The 22094-nt window shown below is 36.5% G+C and overlaps 2 protein-coding genes and 1 pseudogene across 2 annotated transcripts in view; 1 reads left to right on the top strand and 2 right to left on the bottom strand.

Moving 5' to 3' along the window:
* The window catches only part of LOC107592638 (protein NPAT-like), an 11064-nt gene extending 7446 nt beyond the window's left edge, over window positions 1-3618 (bottom strand). Inside the window, exons 1-12 of the mRNA XM_016282178.1 lie at window positions 3393-3618; window positions 3027-3145; window positions 2837-2897; window positions 2670-2748; window positions 2543-2583; window positions 1507-1719; window positions 1343-1418; window positions 1073-1196; window positions 885-976; window positions 730-790; window positions 553-649; window positions 332-442 (exon numbers count right to left, since the gene is read on the bottom strand). Of these exons, the coding sequence (XP_016137664.1) occupies window positions 332-442; window positions 553-649; window positions 730-790; window positions 885-976; window positions 1073-1196; window positions 1343-1418; window positions 1507-1719; window positions 2543-2583; window positions 2670-2748; window positions 2837-2897; window positions 3027-3145; window positions 3393-3429 (1111 nt within the window). The 5' untranslated portion in view covers window positions 3430-3618. The remainder of the gene's footprint in view (window positions 1-331; window positions 443-552; window positions 650-729; window positions 791-884; window positions 977-1072; window positions 1197-1342; window positions 1419-1506; window positions 1720-2542; window positions 2584-2669; window positions 2749-2836; window positions 2898-3026; window positions 3146-3392) is intronic.
* A 4503-nt stretch (window positions 3619-8121) lies between these two features.
* LOC107592623 (hypoxia-inducible factor 1-alpha-like) lies at window positions 8122-17600 on the top strand (annotated as a pseudogene).
* A 1673-nt stretch (window positions 17601-19273) lies between these two features.
* LOC107592625 (sushi domain-containing protein 6-like) overlaps window positions 19274-22094 on the bottom strand; it is an 8506-nt gene continuing 5685 nt past the window's right edge. The window contains exons 4-6 of the mRNA XM_016282162.1: window positions 21017-21158; window positions 19909-20292; window positions 19274-19794 (exon numbers count right to left, since the gene is read on the bottom strand). Of these exons, the coding sequence (XP_016137648.1) occupies window positions 19965-20292; window positions 21017-21158 (470 nt within the window). The 3' untranslated portion in view covers window positions 19274-19794; window positions 19909-19964. The remainder of the gene's footprint in view (window positions 19795-19908; window positions 20293-21016; window positions 21159-22094) is intronic.

Here is a 22094-nt window from a genome sequence, read left to right as displayed (position 1 = left end):
GAACAACGGCTCTGTGTAGTTAATGCTGCTCAATGTGAAAGCCTGTGGGTGATGGAGAATTACCTGCTGATTAAAGAACCGGCTTTCTGACAAGATGCGCATTAAATATCGCATGCGATTTATTGTGCAGCCCTAAAATAGGCTATTTTAAATTGTAAACGTATTTCATAATTTTGTTGTTTTACTGTTTGTTTTTTTAAATCAAATAAATGCAGCTATGGAGATCATAGGAAAGTTCTTTAAAAACAAAACTTTTTAACCATAGTGCATATAATAAAATGTATACACAGGAAATTACCTGTGCTGCTTTACAACACAAAATCCATCTTACCTGTTTCAGAGGCGCTGTCTACATGCCCAGTCTCGTCACTCTCTTGTGCACTAGTACTAGTACTGAAGCTCCCATCAGCCTGTTCACTGCATTCATCCGTATTAATTTTCCCTTCAAAAGAGATGAAAGGTTATCAGTGAGACCTTTCTGAATAATAAAAAAATCAGTTTGGCTTTTATAAAAGAATATGATTTTCTGTTTAATCAATTGCTCAAACCTACCATAGTCGAAGAGGTCAAAGAGTGCCTGAAATGCTGGGTCTGACTCTGTCTGTGCCAATATGTCTTGGATTGCATCATTTGTCATATGAATTTCCCCCTAAAACAATTTTTTGCAGGTTAAGGCTTGATATGGCTGTCAAGATATAAAAAAATAGTAAAAGATGTGCATTCACACACCTGGAGGCCCAGGATTTCATCAATCGACTGCTCTTGTTCAACAGCACTGCCGGTATTATCACTGTTAAAGTGATATTACAACATGTGTTTAATAAGATCTCAATGTAATTTTTTTGTTATTTGAAGTTGTTTCTTGCCCATTTTTTAGCATTTACCTTGCCAAGATTTTGTTGATATTTTCAGCAAGTTTTTCTTGCAAGAATCTATCATTGAGAATTTTTTCTCTGGCATTTTCTATAACTATTTGCTGTTAAAAAAGAAGCATGATCTTCAATTAAGCAGAAGTAAATAGAAACTCCTTGAAAACATTTTTAAAAACCCTTAATGAATCAGTCTGACTCACAGATAAGTTCTCCGTCACAGTTTCTTCATTTTGAGATTCCACGACGAGTGTGCTGGACACTACGGTGGCCCTGTTGGTCCCGATGGCACATAATTGACCACCTCCTCTCCGCCTCGGCGAGTCACTGCAGCAGAAAACAGTATTTAATTTAAATTTACTGTAAATTTACTATTTTAATTTAAAATAAATTATTGTTACAGATCGATCTGGACAAGGCAGAAAGAGCGAAACTGTAACATACTTCTGGTGTCATCACCACTTTTATCTTACCATTTCCTGCGGGCTGGAGACAAAGGACCTGGATTCAGTCTATTATCAGGGACCAGTATCTGCAATGGTGACTCCCCTATAAAGATGTAAGATAGCAAAATGTAAAGAGTGTACTTACAAATCTCATACAAATGTGCGATTTAAACATGTTTTTCAGGACTCACCTGGCTGACTAAGGCAGAGAGTGGAAGGTCTGGTATGCTGGGAAGTATAAGACACTGGGGTGGAATGTCCCAGCATGCCTTGAGGGGTGGATAAAGTGCTGGGGACACACTGGAGTGCTGAAGTCACGGGCGGGTGCCCAGTGATGGGAGACTGTGATGCCAACAAGGGTCTCTGCTGACGTCTCATATTTTGAATGCTATTCATAGTGCGAACTTAATGACAGAAAAAATAAATAAATAAATTACACTACTGTTCAAATGTTTTGGGGTCTGTACGTTTTTTTTTTTTTAAATAAATTAATAATCAGTAAAGTCAGTTATGATACAAAAGTTTTCCATTTCAAATAAATTCTCTACTTCTGAACTTCCTATTCATCAAAGAATAAAAAAAAACATGGTTTCCACAAAAACATTCAATCACATATAAATCTAGCATTGCAATCACAATAAAAAAAAGATAAATGCTCATTTTAAATTGTATATTTATTTTTTTTATCAAATAAATACAGCCTTGGTGACAATAAACATTAATCTTACTGACCCCAAACATTTGAACAGTAGTGTATGTTAAATATGCATGTATTTTTACATTTAATGCCATATGTATATATTATATTTATACTATATAATATATAGTATATATTATATTTATACAATTTCAATAATTCCAACTTCCAAGTCATCAAGAAAACTATTTCTCTCAAACATTTACGTTTAGACATTTAGCAGACGCTTTTATCCAAAGCGACTTACAAATGAGGACAATAAAAGCAATCAAAATCAACAAAAGAGCAATGATATACAAGTGCTGTAACAAGTCTCAGTTAGCTTAATGCATACACGTAGCAAGGTTTTTTTATCATATAATAAATAAAAAGAAAACAGATAAAATAGAAAATGAATAGAGCAAGCTAGTGTTAGAGGCCTTTTTTGCTTTTGTGAATCAGAAGTCAGAAAGTCAGCATTATAATTGTATAATAAATAAAAAGAAAACAAACAGCTAGAATGAAATGTTCAAACAAAGAGCAAAACTCACGTCGCTGATTCAGTTGCACTGCAGGAGAATTCTGCAGAGACCTGTGGACAATACCGGACGATTTTGAATAAAAATACTTTAAACATTTGAACATTCAGTGTGATAATGAAAACAAATATTCATTCACTTGATTTGGTTGAGTGTGAAGTCAAGCTTTTTCCATAATGATGTCATCACAGCTGGGATTTGATTTTCTTGACTTGTTTCTGCAGAAGACATGAAATAAACATGTTAAAGCGGAAACAGATTCACAGTGTATATCAAAACATTTCATTTACTTTTAAGGGCACTCACCTTTTGCTTTAACAGCTACATATTCATTTAAAATCGTGATCAGGTTTTTTCCAAAAAGAGACTGGAAAAGAAGAAAAATCAACAATAGCAAAATTGTTATTTAGTAAACATATCTTTTAAACACACACCAATAATTTATTGATGTTTACCACCCTGTTATCAATCATCAATTATCAAACTTGACACATACCAACACACAGGCAGGGAGGACCCCGTCCTCTGAGCTGTGCTCGGCATATTCCTTCAGGTTTGGACTCTCATAGATGAAGGCTCGGCTTGTGGCAGTGAGCCCTTCTTGCTGCAGGTAGCCTAAAAGTTGAAAGTGAATGATACATAATTTCACATTTAAATATCTTCATTTGAGAATAGCAGACTAAAATTCTCTTATCGATCATCTCAGCAGTTTGACACATCACAGCCTTTCGTAATGGTCTAAATATTTACAACTACCCAGCAGTTCTGGAGACAAATCACATAATTACACAAACTGTAATTAGGGACGGAGTATTAGCTCGCTAGCTTCTCCTAGAGAGGGACAGATCAAGAGTGACCTTACCCAGCACAAGTCTGGCGACGTCAGACGGGAGCAACATATTTAGACGTTATCTTGTGCCACCAAATCGTCTGCATTCGAAGTATGTGTATTGAAGTTTAATTTAGTCCATAATATGATAATACGGTTGAAATATTGCAGGTTGTTTAACCCTCTCACCCATCCCGACTACGAAAAGGCGCGGAAATTCGCCTCCTCTGACCCGGATATTGTTTAGGTCCTATTCGAGAGGAAACAAAGGGAAATGTAGTTTTTTTCTTATTGAGCTGACAGTCCGCATATCTCTTTAACGTTTTAAGCGCTATACGTTTTAAGAATACGGTGTTTATTTATTTAGAGAAAGTGCAAGCGAGCGAGCGATATATATGTGTGTGTGTGTGTGTGTGTGTGTGTGTGTGAAAGTGCAAGCGAGCGAGCGAGCGATAGAATATATATATATATATATATATATATATATATATATATATATATATATATATATATATATGTGTATATATATATATGTATATATATTTGTGTGTGTGTGACACAGATATATATATATATATATATACAGTCTATCTATCTATCTATCTGTCTATCTATCTATCTATCTATCTAATCTTATAATTTTTTTACTCGAATTCATTTATGTAATTAGATAGATAGATAGATATTGTTTTATTTATTTATTTATCATTAAAACTACCGCTGCCGTGACTTTTATTTTGACACTCAGCCCTATACAAAGATTACAGTCGAGCCGCTTTCGAACAGAGATAAACAAGCTGCAGTTCGGACGACAGTTGCGTCTGCGGTCTATTCAAGCGTTACAAATACAAAACTCAAAACTCGGATTTCAGTGATTCGGTTTGAGAGATGGTGAACTCCGCGATGAAAAGGTAAGGCATTTGTTTTCCTGGAGCATTTGTATATGAGATAAGACGTGTGGGATGAATAATAAGCGATGAAAAGGGGAAAACAGATCTTCCAGTCGATGTATGTAACGTTAGGCGTGATGAGCGTCAGTGATCTATATTGACGTTGGTTTTAGTTGATACTATAGTAATGGTTCCGTGTTTTCTTTTTCCATAACGTTATCTATCTCATATTCTTTTTCATAGCTCTTGAGAGGGTTTTCCGGTTGTTTTTGCTGGAGGGATTGTTTTTATATATATTTTGTGAAGACAATAGGCTATCGGTTTTATTGTACACAGCTATCAAATACACCATTTAAAATAATTAACCATAGACACTGAACTATTAAGAGTGATCATTTTGTACCAGCTGAGCTTCAGTAACGTCTTCAGACAACAAAAACAGCTCTGAGTGCTCTTAAGGACCACATGGTGGTCAATAAAACTGCTTGAAGTGAAGACAGTGTTCTTAGGTTCTGTTTACACAGTCAGAGGAATGATAAACTCCTGTAATGGCACCTTTGTTCTAAAAGACTATAATCTTGCATGGTCTCTGTAATGAGCTGTTTGCTTGTGATGATTATTGTTTCATTAAGAAATCTGATGGACACTTTCATATTTAGTGGGCTGATAAATAAGATATGATAAAGAGTACTTTTAGAGAAGTAAGGACCCACAAAGGGTGAATATATGATATTAGTGAAACCCTATAAATTATATTAGTGAAATAATGCTTGAAAACGCATATTTCATAGGCTTAAAATGCAAGGTTTGTCTTTTGCCAAAACAACAAATTCTGTTGTTCCTCTTTTGCACAAAACATTAAGTTTCTTCAGTTTTTGACATTGCAGGATAAAATATTGATGATAAACTAACTTTGTTCTTTTTTATTTTGAGAGCATTATTTCTTCTCTAAACAATTTCATTAACATATTTTTGGTAGATATGAATATTTAAAGAAAATTGTGTGTCTTACATCCTGGAACTGGTCATCATTTATTTTGTATTTAAAAAAAAAAAAACTAATTTTAATGGGCCTACGGAGAGGCAAATGCATTTTTGAAAGTAAAAAAATTCTATAACTACTATGTATTTACATCAATTGTTTGTTAAAATGTACTTAATGTGTTTAGCAATTAATTACAAAAACATCACGTTTTTACATGTGCACAATATTTGTTGCATTGTTTGCAACGGTTGCATTTAAATGTTAGAAGTAAAAACACTTCAAATAAAGTGAGACCAATTCATTTCATGAAAGCTACATTTAAACTACTTCTAAAAGAATGATCAAAATGCTTTTTAAATTATGAGTAATGCACATCACACCAAAAGACATGCCAGCTTCCTAAAAGTATTTTGTATCAACCCACATATCTGAAGGAAATGAAGTACACACTTTCAGAATGAAGTAAACAGGCCAGAGAACATTTTGTACTCTGCTGTCTAGCGACCACTGCCTGTGTTCAACCTTACTCTTGGCAGAGCTCCCATTGTCTCCCCCTCCCACCACCGTGCAAATTAACTTAGCCGAACCTCTCGCACACCCTCGCTCTCTCGCTTGCTCACTTAGTCAGTCAAAGGAACTGCATGTGCCTCAGCAGCAGAGCAGTTGGAAGGAGTCCCAGTGCTTCAAAAGCATGCAAGAGTCAAAGAATCAGTCCTATAGAAAACAAACATCTCATAGCATTCCTCTGACACTCTTGACTAAAACCACAGGGTTGACGATTGACGAGAAAGTAAATGTGATGCAAATTTACTGCATATCCACCACAAGTTTGCAAAGAGAACATTGTGTTCCTGAAACAACCTATATGAGAAAGCAAAGGCTGTTTCACATATGGACACATTGATATTGTTGCTTTGCAAGGAGTATTTTTTTACTTTTAAAGGAAAGGTTGAGTGTTGTAAAGTAGTCAGTGAAGTCATAAGGTGCCATTTACACCATGCATCAATCTCTATGACAAGTCATACAGCTTCATAAGATGATGTACCATCGGCTTCATATCAATTGGTATAACATTTGACATGAACAGTCAATGCCTGTCATGCCCATCTCGTCTTTATCCCATGAGGTTCAGAGGAGTTCATTTGAACAGTCTGGGATGGGTTGTATTGCACTTCCAGTTCCACCTACACTGATATGGGGTGTTGACATTTTACCAGAATACATAACACTCACAGTAAATCCCTAACCATACAAACAGCACAAGGGTTGGGTGTGACTGTTGTGACGTAGCTGAAGGACACAGTGTTCCTGCATTGATTTACAGCATCTTTGGCATGAGACTGCGTGCACTGCTTTTTAAGTAATTAAGATGTCATGTTTACTTCGTTACACTATCATTCAAAACTCTGGGGTCAGTTTTGCAAAAAACAAATACTTTCCTATTCGGCACGTATGCACTAAATTGGTCAAAAATGACAGTAAAAACATGTGCAATGTTACAAAAGATTTCTATTTCAAATAAATATTGTTTTGAACTTTCTGATCATCAAAGAATCTTGATGAAAATGTATCATGACTTCCTCAAAGATATTAAGCAGCAAAACATTCAATATTGGTAATACATTTATTGAGCACCAAATCAGCATATTAAAATGATTTCTGAAGGATCATTGGAGAGACTGAAGATTGGAGTAATCTTACTGACCCCAAAATTTGAAATGGATGTTTAACTAGGTTTTTTCAACAATTCTGTGTTTTTCTGTCAATATGGGGTGCTGTGTATACATTAATGAGGAAAAAAAAATAACTTAAATGATTTTAGCAAATGGCTGCAATATAACAAAGAGTGAAAAATTTAAAGGGGTCTGAATACTTTCCATACCCACTGTATATATATATATTTATTACATTCAGTATTGTTTGTCCAAATAAAACCCTAATAAAAATAAAAATCTGTCATTTTAAATGCTGCTAGTATATGTAGGGATCACAACATTATAATGTACAAATATATGAAAAATAAATATTCATTATGAGATTTGCTGAAGATTAAATGTATTTGCACTCAACATTCAGATAGTCGAAAAACCTGTCATTCTATTGTCAAGAATAGGCTCATCTCATATGTATTTGTCATATGTGCTCTTTCTGTGCGTGTTATTTTTAGATGGTAGGTTTCAGTAATGGTCATTCTGTACGAGTTTCTCCCAGAGTGACCACCGGCTGAGACTCTTTAATCTCTTCTGAGATTATTGTGTAATCTGATGTGGTCGCCTGCATCTTGAAATTGGATGCTGGGTCTTGCTTCAGCTTGTCTCAGACATTTAATTTTTTGTTCTGACCTAAAACATGCATTGACTGATTGTACAAGGATCAACATCTGAATCCTGTTTTCTGTGTAAAATAAAGACCTACAAAATATTGACAGCTTGTAAAGTTTGTTATAGATGTATAAAACCATGTTAGCTTTGGCAGATTTCCATTGATTGTTCTGTTTTAGGACTTTACCCTTCATTTGGATGTTTACTAATTAGTTTTATGTTTGAAGTTAGCGTATTATTTCTGTGAAATGGCGTTATTATGACTGATCAAATCACTGAATCTGTTCTTCAATGCTCCATTTTCACAAACCAGCATCGTTATCTTCATACAGTTGGTTTTATGCCCCGTTGTTAAATTAGTCATGTGCTTACAAATACAGGTTTTGATCCAGGCCAGCGATACATGACTGTTTATGTTTATTCTGGCTTTGCAAGTCTTTATACAGACTTATTCCTGTGTGATTTTATTTATTTTTTAGTACACTACGTGTCATTCAAGCATGATTTGGGACGGGAATGTTTCTCTTTAACAAAGTGTACAGAGCCTGATTTGACTGACCACAGACTACGTGCCAAGTGAAATGTGTGGCTGGAGCCCAACTTGTGCAGACACGCTGTGCGGCATATCTGTCCTGTTTACTGCACCATGAAATACAATAACACAATAAATCAATGTCGTTAAGTGAGCTAATTATGTTCTGACAGTAGAAAAGTTAATCCAGCACTGTATATCTATGTGCAAAAAAAAGTTATTAAAGTTTATTATTATCAAAGTAAATTTATTAAAGTTTTGGGTTAGTTTTGAAAGAAAGTAATTAATTATTTTATTCAGCGAGGGTGCATTAAATTGATCATAAGTGACAGTTTAGACATTTATATTGTTACAAAAGATTTCTATTACAAATAAATGCAGTTCTTTTGAACTTTCTATTAATCAAAGATTCATGAAAGAAGAAATGTATCCGCAGTAAATGCTAATTATGTTCTGCTAGCAGAAATGTAATTCCAGCACTGTATATCTGAAGGAATTGTTTGACTATGCCAAAAAAAAGTATATGCTGAGAGTTTGGCAACTGTTTGATGGGCCATTTTGGAATGTCAGAGTCGGCAGAGTTCAGTCCTGTTCAAAGCACAAAGGAGGTCAGAGACTGAGAGCTGGGAGGGACTCTGTCAGATAGGAAGCATGGGGGAGGGCCATGGGACAGGCTTGTCTACATACTTAAGGCCAGTGGAGGAGGGGAGCGTGAGTGAAAGGCACAGAGTGAAGGAAAAGTTTATCTGGGGCCCACTCTCTGGCAAGACTAGGATACACAGAGCACCAGAACTCACCAATTACAGCTGGGACAGTTTTATTGAGGAGAAACAGAGAACAAGATGTAAGAGATGGAGAGAACAGAATGTTTTTTCTGTTGTTGTTGACTTTTTGGATGAAGAACAGTTGTGGAAAGAAAAACGGTTGAAACTACAAATTTAAAAAGCTTCATGCTAAGAAATGACATTGTAAAAACTTGATTTTCTTCTTTGGCTTTCTGTTTAAGGGTTAGATAATCTGAGTTTGGTCATTTTAAATAAGTTTGTTTTTCTTGTTTTGCCTTATTTAGGCCCAGTTTGGAGCAGCGGAAGGTGCGTTCACGTGACGCAGCGCGCTGTAGGAGGAGTCAGGAGACTGAGGTGTTTTACGAACTGGCCCACTCACTACCCCTTCCACGACGTATCGCCTCCCACCTGGACAAAGCTGCCATCATGAGGGTGACACTCAGCTATCTGCGCATGAACCGATTGATCCAATCAGGTGGGTTCTGCTGAAATCGAGGTGTATGAGGTCTAGCAGTTGGTTGAGACCTGAAATGGGTCACAGGTCTGTGTTAATAGGGTTGTGGACGGCAGGCAGAAAACACAATGTTATATGCCATTAATAAGTGCAGCTAAATAAGATCATGCATAGTTAGGTTGAGGGATGTTTGCAGTATTTTGGAGCAAATCCATCTCTTGCAATATTGCACCAGAGAAAAGAAAATACAGGCCAGACTGCATTAAACTTGGGTTAACGTTCAACTAGAATAAACCTGGTTTGTGCTGACCACAGTATGTTTGTGCAGGCAATTACTGGCTGCCAGATGCATGAAACCACTGACATTTAAAAGATATTTATGCACAAACACACACTACCATTCAAAAGTTTGGGATCTGTAATATATATATATATATATATATTTATTTATTTCTTTATTTAAAAAAATCTCTAATGCTCTTTTATAATTTATAAATTAAAAGTGTCTTTACTGTCACTTTTGATCAATTTAATGCATGCTTGCCGAATGAAAGTTTTAATTGCTTTAGGGGAAAAAAATCTTACTGACCCCAAACTTTTGAATGATAATGTGTACATCTTATATATGAGTATGTTCAAATACTACTTTGGCTAATATTTACTAATGTTAATATTTAATTTTTGTCACATCTAGCGGGGCCAACCAAAACACAGACTGAAGAAACTGAGAATCCCTCTGATGCCTTTTATCAGCAGGCACTGGCTGGCTTTATTCTGGTGATGACTGAGGAAGGGGACATGGTCTTCCTCTCAGAGAGTGTCACCAAATACATCGGCATGACACAGGTAAGTCCTGCCCCATATTGAAGAGCTACTTGAAACCAGCACAGTGTGAATTTCACGAAGTTGAGAATTTCAGACAAGTTGGCTGCAGTCTGGCAGCACAGGAATAGTGTCACTTTGGATTCCTCCTCTGTGGTATGAGGCACAGTGTTTATATTACGTGTGTGACTAAAACCCTTTCTGTTCCTGAGGGAACACATTCAGTCTAATGTGTTGTTGTGCTATAATCTGAAAGGAGGGAGTTGCAATGTTTTATTTAGGTTAGTATTTAGTAATGCAATAATAAAATAAGTACTGAAATCCAACAGATATGATACTGAGGATTTATATAAAAGTTGTTTACATGTATGACATACTTTGTATAAATTCATGTGCTAAATAAATAAATGACTTTTTTCTTTAATCCTGTCTTTAGTGTCATTATATTGTTTTGAAGTTTATCTTAAATTGCTGATTTTTTTTTCTGATGTGGTGTTGTACAGCTGGAGCTGCTTGGACAGAGTGTGTACGAGTTTGTTCATCCCTGTGACCAAGAAGAATTGCGAGACATCGTCGCCACAAGACCTGGTAATAAAATATTTATTTTGACTGAATTTTAGCTGCTATGCAGTGACCTACTGTGTATTGAGTTTTTTGAAGTCTAATGTTCTGTGTGGACTGACAAGGAGAATGTGTTTTTTTCATCCTCAGGTGTTTCAAAGAAAAAGACAGAGAAGTTGACCAAACATAATTTTTTCCTTCGGATGAAGAGCACACTCACCCACACAGGAAGAACAGTTAATATCAAGTCTGCAACCTGGAAGGTACACAAGCTGTGAATATTATGTAAAAATAGCTTATTATTTTATGTTTGGACTATTGAATGTGTTTTAGACAGGAAATTATAGGAAGAAAGTGTGCATAAACAATCCAAGCCGCATTCAAACTCACAGAAGTGTCATTGTACAGCATGTCAACGTGCACTGCTTTTTAGTTTTGTTTTTAGAAACATTTAATGGCGACAAGGTTTAATCAATACAGGTGTTGAACTTCCTTTAGCTATTTTCACACGCAGCACCTGTTAGCTCATCTTTATCGGGTGTAGATTGCTCTGAGGGGTATCCAGGACTGTATCAGCATTACCACTTCACATCAGTCCAGCTCTTTGTTGAGCTATGGGGTCAAGTCCCATGAGTGCATAAAACAGGACACAAATGCACTGAAGGCAGAGATCCAACTACATTCAGTGCCAAGACAGGAGGCACTGGTCCAGCCTGACTGCTTGATTCGCACGTCATGTTACACAGTGTTGTGTTTTCATCTTGGTCATCTGTATTTTATTGAGACATGTACAAACAGTTGTTTTTCCATTTCTTCTCCCAGGTCCTTCATTGTACAGGACACATGCAGACGTTCAGCGGCGATGATGAGAACTCGCCCCCTGCTGGCAGCTTCCTGACTTTGCTGTGCGAACCCATTCCTCACCCCTCCAGCGTTGAATTCCCACTAGACAGCAGCACCTTCCTCACACGCCATAACATGGACCTGACTTTCACACAATGTGACGGACGGTAAGATGTATTTAAATGCAATAATACATGCTCCTGCATACTCTCTCGGAAGTACACAGCACACACTCAGAGGTCGTAAAAGTTCAAATAAATCTCATGACAGCGCAGTGTCTGATAACAGCGGGTCAGCTGAGTTTCTCTTTGTAGGAGTGTACTCAGTTCACCTCTGTGAAGCGGTGATATACAGTGTTCAAAATCTAATTTGCCTTCCTTCTCATGGTTAAGTCTACCCACACATGTAAAAATGAATCTAACATTTCTCTCTCTATCTGCAAACCTAAATGAGCCTTGTAGCTGCGGACGTTTTATTCTCACTGGATGTTTTTAAAATGCGTACGTGGTGACCGCTGAAGACAGATTTAATTCATGGTGTGAGAAAGCATGTGACTCAGGTTTCCAGTGTTTTTTTTCTCAGCTTGCACTTAGGGCACAGTATATTTATAGTATCTCAGTGTTGGGATTAGATACAACAATCACATTTTACGCTGGAGATTTCCATAAACTGCTTTTTAAATTGATGCAAATTCATATGAACTAAATATAGTGTTTCCTTCACTGCTGTTGAACCGTCAGCCCCATGGCAAAAGAAATTGTGCTTTCTTGAGCTATGAATGTGAGTTTGCAGTCCAAAATAATGGCAAGACTGTTGTTTTTGTTGTTGTTCCTGAATTGTCCTCACAAGCTTCAAGACCAGTGTAGTCCAAGTCGCAAACAAGTGACTCTTTGAATGATTCATTAAAAGAACCGGCTCCTGAAAGACTCGCACAAGAAAAGTGCTAATTACCTATTTGAATCTGTGATGAATCCTCACTGAATCAGTCAGGACAATTGTTGAATCAAATTCTGACTCACTTACTGAACTGCTGCTGAACTTACTGCAGTTTAAGGAAGGGTTAATGCACATCTAGCTGTGCATTAAACTATTTTAATGCACGGCGTGGAAGTCATGAACCATCCGACACGAAGCGCATTAAAATTGTTTAATGCACAGCTAGCCATGCATTAGCCCGCTTATACCATGGTCATTTGCCAGCATTGACAAATTGCAGATTAGTTGTTCATGTGACATCGCCGTTTAAGGATACTCTTCTGCAATAACAATTGTGGAATGAATCAATAATGCCCCCAAATTTTGTGATAAAGTGATGCAAGAGTAGCAATATATAAACTTGGTTCAACTAAAATATTCAAATGAGACTGGTTTAACTTGGGATGACACAACACCCTGAACAGCAGAACAATTTAGTTACCCAAATTTAACCACACTTTATTTTTGGTTTCCGTTTCTGGCTAAATTAAAACTTTTGTTTTGGTTTTGGTGCATCACTATAATAAATTGTATTTAAATGTTATAAAATGATGAGACTTGATATATCGATTGACTATTTGCGTTTACAGAGTCACTGAGCTTGTTGGATACCAACCCGAAGATCTGATTGGCCGGTCTGCCTATGAATTTTATCACGCCCTTGATTTTGATCATGTGACCAGGAGTTTACACGTCTGTAAGTTTAAGTTTGTCTTCATTCATTTCCGTGACATAATCAAACATAGTTTTTTCACAATACAGTTAGTATTAACCGTAACCCCACGCAGTGATCAACTTCATTTGTTGAAAATTCTGTGACGGTGTCAACGATGATGTTGTGTTCTGATGTTTTCTTTATAGAATGATGAAAAGACCAACTGCTAAACTCTTCCTTATCTTTTCCTTACTTGCAGTGTTCTCCAAGGGCCAGGTGTGCACCAGCCATTACCGCTTTCTGGCTAAGAATGGAGGATTTGTCTGGACTGAGACTCAAGCCACTGTCCTCTACAACAGCAGGACCTCTCAACCCGAGGCTGTGGTCTGCCTCAACTTTATCCTCAGGTACCTCAATCAGACTTGGTGTAATATCTGTTTCTAGTATTTTAGTATAATTTAATATACTATTATAGTTAACATTTAATATTTTGAATGGCATTTTGTTTATTTTACGTTTTATTAATTTTGTTGTCTTTTTTTTTAAGCTTTTTTATGTCTGTATAGTTTTTATTTTTCTAGTTTAGAATTAATTTTATTTCAATTAGTCACCAAGGGAACATTTCTAATTTTCATATCCTACACAACAAATGGTTTCAATTTCTATTACCAAAAATAACCCTGGTGTGAATGATGTTTTTCTCTCTCTCTCTGGCAGTGGTGTGGAAGAGGCAGATGTTGTGTTCTCACTAGAACAGACCTGTGAGAAACCAAAGCCCAGAGCTGAGAAGCTGAGCGTGCTGGAGGAGGAGAAGGACTCCGACATGGAGGAGGAGAGCAACACTGCGAAGCTCTTCCTCCAGATGAAGGAGAACCCAGAAGAGTTACTGCAGCTGGCACCTCACTCTGGAGACGCTATCATTTCCCTAACAGGTGCTCACAAAAACATGCTTTTCTACAGAATGGGAATGTTTGCTGTTGGGTCCTCTAAAATCGATTTGGTTGTGTATTATTACACAAATGTAATGTCATCCTAATAGTGCTTTATATTATTCACAGAGTGTGTGGAGTTGTCCTTCTGCTGTCCACCGAGTCCCAACATTCTCCCAGAAAGCCCTCAGGACCTCTGTACGCCTGAACTCCGCAAGCTCCTCTCTCCAATATTCGACAGGCCCACCAAATCTCCACCCCCTGCGGTGTGTATGAGAGTTTTTGTTCGTTTGACTCTGTATTTTTGATGGTTTGAATAGTTTATCTGACGTTTAAGGGTCTGTTTCAGAGCCCCACTGAAGAGCTGCCCATGGAGACGGAAGGGGTGGAGAAGTTCTTCGCCCTCAAACCGGAGGAGAGCATAACTCTGAAAGGACAGTCAGAGGTAGTTCTCAAAGTGGTTTTTAGATCTCTTTCAAACATGTCTAAAACATCTCAGAAGATAAGTTATGGGTGTTTAACACTTTCATTCTTTGACAGGCTATGGATGAGCTTGATTTGGACATGTTGGCTCCATATATCTCCATGGATGATGACTTCCAGTTGACCTTCCTGCCCCAGAGTGAAACGGCTGCACCTTCAGATATGCTGACCAACACTTCAAGAAAACGGTAAGCATCATAATGATGATTTCAGCATATTTTGTTTCTTCAAGATGACATGATTGTTTCAAATATGGTAACGTGCACTATCGTTCAGAAGTTTGGGACTGGTAAGATCTTTTTAATGTTGTAAAGGAAGTCTCTTATGCTCACTGAGGCTGAATTTAATTAATGAAAAATACAGTTATATTAGGGCTGCACGATTATGACAAAAATCATAATTGTCGATTGTTCCCTTAAAATTGTTTTTGCGATTTATTAATTAACTGAAAAACTTGTATTGCTTTTCTATAGTATTAAGCCTCAAATGTCAACTCTACATTAGATTGGTTTCTTCTTTAAATAAAAAAATAAAATAAAAAATGCATGGTATTATAATGTTTTACTAAAATTAAAACAATGGAAAAACCCTTAATATAACCTGAAGAAAGAAAAAAAAACATCTTAAGCACGCATAATAACATAAGTGGACTTTGAACGATTATGTAATTGTGGCATCCGTAATTGTAATCACGATTAGAAATTCGATTAATTGTGCAACCCTAAGTAATATTGTGAAATATTATTACACTCTAAAATACCTGTTTTCTATTTGAATATATTTTGAAATGTAATTTATTCCTGTGCTGACAAAGCTACATTTTTAAGTCATTACTCCAGTCGTCAGTGTCACATGATCCTTCAGAAGTCTTTCTAATATGCTGATTTGCAGCTTAAGTAACTTTTTATTATTATCATCAATGTTGAAAACAGTTGTGCTGCTTATTATTTTTGTGAAAACCATGATACATTTTTTTTCATGCTTTTTTTAATAAATAGCCAGTTCAAATGAACACCATTTATTTGAAATAGAAATCTTATATTATAAATGTGCTTACTGTCATTTTTGATCAATGTAATGTATCCTTGCTGAATAAAAGTGTTCCTGTCAAAAAAAATAATAAATCTTGCTGACCCCAGACTTTTGAACAGTAGTGTATAATACACCTATTTAATGTCTTTCTCCACATTAGAGGTTTGGAAGATGAGGAGGAAGATGACATTCCCATTCTGGCTGCCAAATGGGAGAAGAAACCGAAGAGCGGCTCCATAGAGGAACAGCTTCTGCTCAGCCACACATTACTGGTAAAGACAAATTATCAGTTATTTTTGGACCTCCACTTTTTTAACTTTATTCACACAAAAACACTTGGTATAGATAATATGTGATTTATTTTTTGTTTTTTCAGAATACTTTATCCGACGATGGTTCGGAAGAATTTGAACCGCCACCTCAAAAGCGAAGTCAGCTCTTGACCGACAGGGACCCATTGCTGGGTGGAGCCCAAGTGTTGTGTGACACAGCAGGTACACTACTTATTTTAAACAGTCCTGTCCTGTTGAATAAAAGTTAACGAGTAAGCTTTTATAAATTAATCTTAATTGTATCATTAACAGCTCTCATGAGGGACACCTTCCTGTCGCGCCCTGCCTGACTTAATGAGGCCTGTTGCTGAAACAATGCCCTCCCTTACTTGAAGAGAAAACAGTGTGGACGAGTCATCAGCAATTACAGTGACCGTTATCAAAGAGGGTTATGAAAACCCTTTTCACGCTCCGCATGTATCAACATAACATATTTCAGAGAGTGACCTTTTTACGCACAAAACACAGGAAGGACAATTGGCCTAAACACTCTGTCCATTATATATGTCAAATATTTTTATTATTATTATTTTAATTAGTTTTTGCCCAAATACTATAACCAAGAGCAGTCAAAATAGACTTTAGTTAGTAGAATTAGTATAATATAGTGATTGGTAATGAGGTCTCAGCAGATTTGTCATTCAGTAGATTGCGACATTTCTAAAAAAAAAAAATAATGGTGCTCTGACCTCCCCTCGTTTTCTGCCGTTCAGTCCGAGTTCGTCCAAAGCACAAATGTGGCCAAAGGGTGTTTGAAATCGAAGATAAACTGGTCAGGATATGTTAGAAATAGTGTTAACATGTTGTTCTACCACTTGTAGCCTTAATCTAAACCTATAATATCAACTGTAAGTTTATCTGAAAGAAGCTTGACGAGAGGATTTCTTACAGCGGTTCTGTCTAGAATCATGGGTTAGAGCAGTTTAAGGGCTGACTTTGAGTGGATGTGATCATGCTTTTGAGTTCATAGATTATTCACTGAGGCCATAGCTGACAAACGCAACAAATAATCTATTGGTGATCATCTTTTTATAAAGCATTTTATATACTTTTGCAATTACAGCTTGTAAGTCGATCTATACTTGTGTCTTTGGTGTTGAATTACAAATATTACTGTTTTCTGCCCTGTGTCACTTCCAATATGTTGAATGATCTGTAATGGTTTTCAAAGAGGCTATGGTGTTGACGCTGCAGTCGTACTGACCGAAAACCTTGTCTGATGTCTTTTTGAATCCTAAGATTGAGATGCTAACACGACAGATGTGCTAATCAGTTGGATGAAAGCGGTTGCAGCAAGCGATCGCCTTTTAGTTTTGTCATTTGTTGATGTTTCTAGACCATCTTTTATGCAGCAGAGGCAGCTTTTTTTTAATTGTGGCATACAGGATTAGGTGTGGTGCTTTTTTTTCAGTTGACTGTGAATCAGATATATTCCCTTGATTTCTGTAGCTAGTACAGACATGACTCAAGGGGCCTTATTCAAATAGTGTCCGATAAGACACATGCCTTTCTCATATGGATAAAAGCTCTTCAGATATCTTAGACTTATTGTGTATATTACCTTGTGTATTTTTGCATCATTTATTTCCAATGTACTTATACCTTGTATTGACTGGTAAAGAAATACAAATGTTAAATGCAATACACAAGTGTTGTGTGCTTTTTCTTAAACATACAGATTTAAAAACATCCATACTGTAAGCACATTTCCTCATTAAATAATCATCTCGATTAAAAGCTTTCCTTGTTTTTGTTTTTTTCACGTTTTGATACACAATATTAATTGAATGATATCTGTCTAAATATATGGACATTATTGTTTGTAAGGGACCGTTCACACGTTCATGCGTTCAAAAACCTAAAACTCAGCACCTGGGGGAATGTAGGATCTCTCTCTCTCTCTTGGTTAAGTTTACTTTAAAGGTCTCTTTAAAACTTTTTTTAAACGAAAGCTGACACACAGCGTTTTAAAAACGCACTAGCGAGTTGCTGTGCAATCGACATATGCCTGTCTATCATATTTGTACATAAATTAAAAATCATAGTGCAATGTTTTGTATCAATCACCACGGACAACCGTCTAATTCTAAATTATAATCTATATTAATAGACATCAATAATCATCCAATGCTTTCCATGCAGAACTTTTCAACGGCAAAACTGGTATAAACCATGTGGTTAATACGTAAAAGATTGCGGTGTTATTTTGCTTATGTCGTAAAGAGCCTATTATATTCCAACAATCTCTAATGAAGATTATTAATAAACACAAAAACACTCGTTGTTTTCCTAGCACTTGTGTGCAGTATTGCTTTTGACCTCAAAATGGGGACCGGCCTGCTGCCAGTCTCTACAAGGTCAAACATTTTTCTTAGAGTACAAAAGTCGCCAAGTGGGTAAGAATAAGTTTTACCTCAGGTTGCTCCATATTGTAATAATTGAACCAGCTAGCTAACATATAGCAAAGATATGTTTGCTATATTTAACTCATCTGAAGATTTGCCATCTTTTAGTGTAGAATCAGGAAACCAGTTTAGCATTACATGATATCAAGTTAATTCACAGAGGCTTTATGTAGGTCAAATATAAGTGTGTAGGCATCTTGCTGTTACTTTGTTTCTATATAACAAATTCCTCACCATATCCTCTTATGGGTCATGACTTTTAATCCACCATTGATCTGTCTGCTCAAACTAGATAGAAAACAACTGTTAACACAGGGTATCCGCGGGTCCTTAAAAAGTCTTAAATAACGTTTTCCTAATATAAGGCCTTAAAATGTCTTAAATTCTGATTCAATGGGTCTTAAATATTTTTGGTCTCATTACCGCTTAAATATCTTCAGTCTGACGGACCTAATGACTTTACAATCACTGGACAGACCCGCGGTAAATTACTGCGTCATCAGAGAGAACTGCAGAACACAGAATACAAGCTTGCGCTGCTGAGGCTCACTCTGTTTGTCTCGAGACAAATATAAAATGTGTATTTCCATTACAGGTTTAGGTCTTAAATTTCATATACGGTGGTAATAAAAAGGTCTTAAATTGAACTTGTTCAAGTCTGCAGAAACCCTGTAACAAGCTTGACACTGTATTAGAGCTCATTATTCCACTGTTGTTGACCCCAACTTTACACGTAAACCACTGAAAATGTTAGTTTTAGCGAGTATTAACCTCAGAATATATCTTAATATATGTGCGAAACACCACTCACAAACCCTAAAAAGATTTAAAATAATTTTTAATAGCAAACATCAGTTCAAAGTTTTAAAAGTGTATTAATTATTACTTTTACAAACACTAATTGTGCAGAATTATGTACAAGATGTAATGATGTAAATGTTACATATCATAAAATGCCAAACAAAAAACAAATACAATATATTTGTTCAAACATTCAATGTCCATTCAGCAAGCATACTTCAAGTCTGTTCCCCTGTTCTATATGTTAATGCAATATTTAACAATAGATCTGTTCAGTTGGAAGGAATTAAAATGAAATAAAATATACTACATCCATCAGTCAACAGGCACAATCTCAATCTGCTTCTTACATTCAGTCAATCTAAATGCTCTGAGAAACACTGAATGAGGTGAAATCATATTATTTCCATGCTAATCTTAAATCATAACCCTGAAAATGTAACTACACAGCAAAGCATTCTTATGGAAATGGCTGCTATACCTACATTATTAAATAAAAGTCATTCATCAATTGTAAAAGTCCCCTTAAAAGACCTTGTTTCCCCTCACGGAGGGTAGCAACATCTCCAGCTGGTCAGTGAAAACATTAACATAATCAATATTGCAGCACGTTACCTAGGAAAACCAAACATATCTGACCAATAAGGTCATTGCGAAACATCTACACCAGTTTTTCACTGGTATTTGAAGCCAAAAAAGGATGAATCCACAAGAAAAGGCAGAAGGAAAAGTCACAAGGACTCCTGTGCAAGGAAACGAACAATCAAAAGGCTAAGGGTGAGTTCATTAAAGTCCAGTAATTAGTTGTTTTTATCAACAGAAAGTGCGCTTTGCAAAGCCCGTTCGTCCCTGTCGTTCTCAGTGTCTCTGGATCGTGATTGGACCTCTTCGTAAGGAGGCGGTGGAGTATCTGTGCTATGATTGGCTGTGTCAGTGCAACGATTGGAATCGGGGCGAATGAGCGAAGTCAGCGGACTGTGTTCTGATGCGTCCTGGGTCAGCAGGAGCTGAGTGGGTCCACGGAACGACGGGAGTCGCTGGCCCCAACTGCTGTAGATTGCCTCCTCGTACGTGGGAAGAGATACAGGTAAGCCATCGACAACAAGGTCCAACTGATCCGAGGAACGCCTGATGAAAAAGACACAACAGTTAATGTGATGTTGATATGCATGGTTCAAACGTTTGGGGCTGGTTTTGGAAGAAGTATGTTTTTGAAAGAATTCACTTGTGCTCATCAAGGCTGCATTTCTTTAATCAAAAAACAGTGAAAACGGCAATATTGTGAAATATTATTGCAATTTAAAAATACATTTTTCTATTTAAATATATTTCCGAATGTAATTTATTAGCTGAATGTTTAGCAGGCATTACTCCTTTAAGCCTTTAAAAATTCTTTCAATTGCACATTTTTATCTCACAATTGTTACTTTTTTAACAATTCTGAATTTTTTCTTGCAATTCTGAGTTTATATCTCATTAATTCGGAGAGAGAAAAAGGCAGAATTGCCAGATATAAACTCACAATTCTCAGAAAATTCTTAATTGTGAGATTTGTACATTTGTAAATGCAAGGGGAAAAATCAAGCTTGCTTATGCCATGGAATTTAAAAAAAAGGTAATTGGTAATTACCAATTAATAATTTTCTTGCAATCACGAGTTTATATCTCCCAATTATGAGTTTATACCTTGTCTTTACTGTCACGTTTGATCAATTAAATGCATCCTTGCAGGAATAAAAGTATTGATTTCTTAAAAAACTAAAATCATACTGACCCCAGACTTTTGAAAGGTTGTGTATCATGTGCATTTCATTGCATTTTTTTGGACGATAAAACAAGTGAAATGACATACCGTTGCGTTCGACAGGAGAATAGACGGGATTTGATGACCAAACAGGCCGTTGTGGTGAGAAGGAAGATAGACACTCCAATAGCAGTCGTAGCCACACTTGGGATAGAGTTGACTATTTTTTCTGGTTGTTCAGGATGACCCTCTGTTTAAAAGAAAACACACAAACCATTTCAAGAAAATTGCAAAGAGCTTGAAAACAAGCTGACGTACAAATCAAGGCCAGATGCCAGGCAAGTTTCTGGAAGTGGTTGAGTGAGGATAACATCCTTTGATTCGGATTCTATGATGCGAATGTTTCCGAAGGCTTTATGTGCATCACAGAAAAAAAATAATACTGGTTAGTTTGGTGTCTTTGCTAACTTCCTGCTCAAGCTGTTGGTTTCCTCTCGTGACATGTTTCAGCTCAGACAAGGAAGTGAGTGGCTGAATGAAGCATCATGGTTTTTTCCCCTTCCTTAGTTTAGGAGTTTACTTCACTGCCGGGTGTCTGGGGCTTATTTAGGTCATTTATTAATGGTTCTGCTTTTGTAATGCCTTCCTCCAGCACATTTTCTTCATTCAGAATTAGGGCTGGAAAATAATTCAATATCAATATGTATCGCGATATAATTCTTTTCAATAACGGTGATATGATTTTTAAACACATTTCCGATATTTCGATAATATACATTACCAGTGTTTCCCATACATTGATTTATTTGTGGCGTTTGACTTCGCTGAATAAACATGAGCACTGCACGTTTCAAAATCAAAACGTGGCGCGGGTGTTTTATATGAATGTATCTCTGAAGGGAACCGACTGTCTTCAGAAAAGTTTCGATGGCATTTTAATTTTATCTGATAAAGAAGCGTTCATGAGCGGAGCTGCTGTGATTACAGCCATTACTGGAGAAACCGCTAGTTCTACCGCTCTCAAAGCGCCAACTGCTGGCAGAGAATCAGTTTGCATTTTCAAAAAGCCCGTCTCCAGCAGCATGTTTTTGTTGTTGCTTTTTTTTTCTGCAGCAACTCAAAGCACTTTTCATACTCTTTATACTGGCTGAAGCACATTTGTTTCAATCTATAACAATAATCAGCC

Source organism: Sinocyclocheilus grahami, unplaced genomic scaffold (genome assembly GCF_001515645.1).
Source record: "Sinocyclocheilus grahami isolate Dianchi unplaced genomic scaffold, SAMN03320097.WGS_v1.1 scaffold155.1, whole genome shotgun sequence".
Taxonomy (NCBI): Eukaryota; Metazoa; Chordata; class Actinopteri; order Cypriniformes; family Cyprinidae; genus Sinocyclocheilus; species Sinocyclocheilus grahami.
This window is presented reverse-complemented; position numbering and strand designations above follow the sequence as displayed.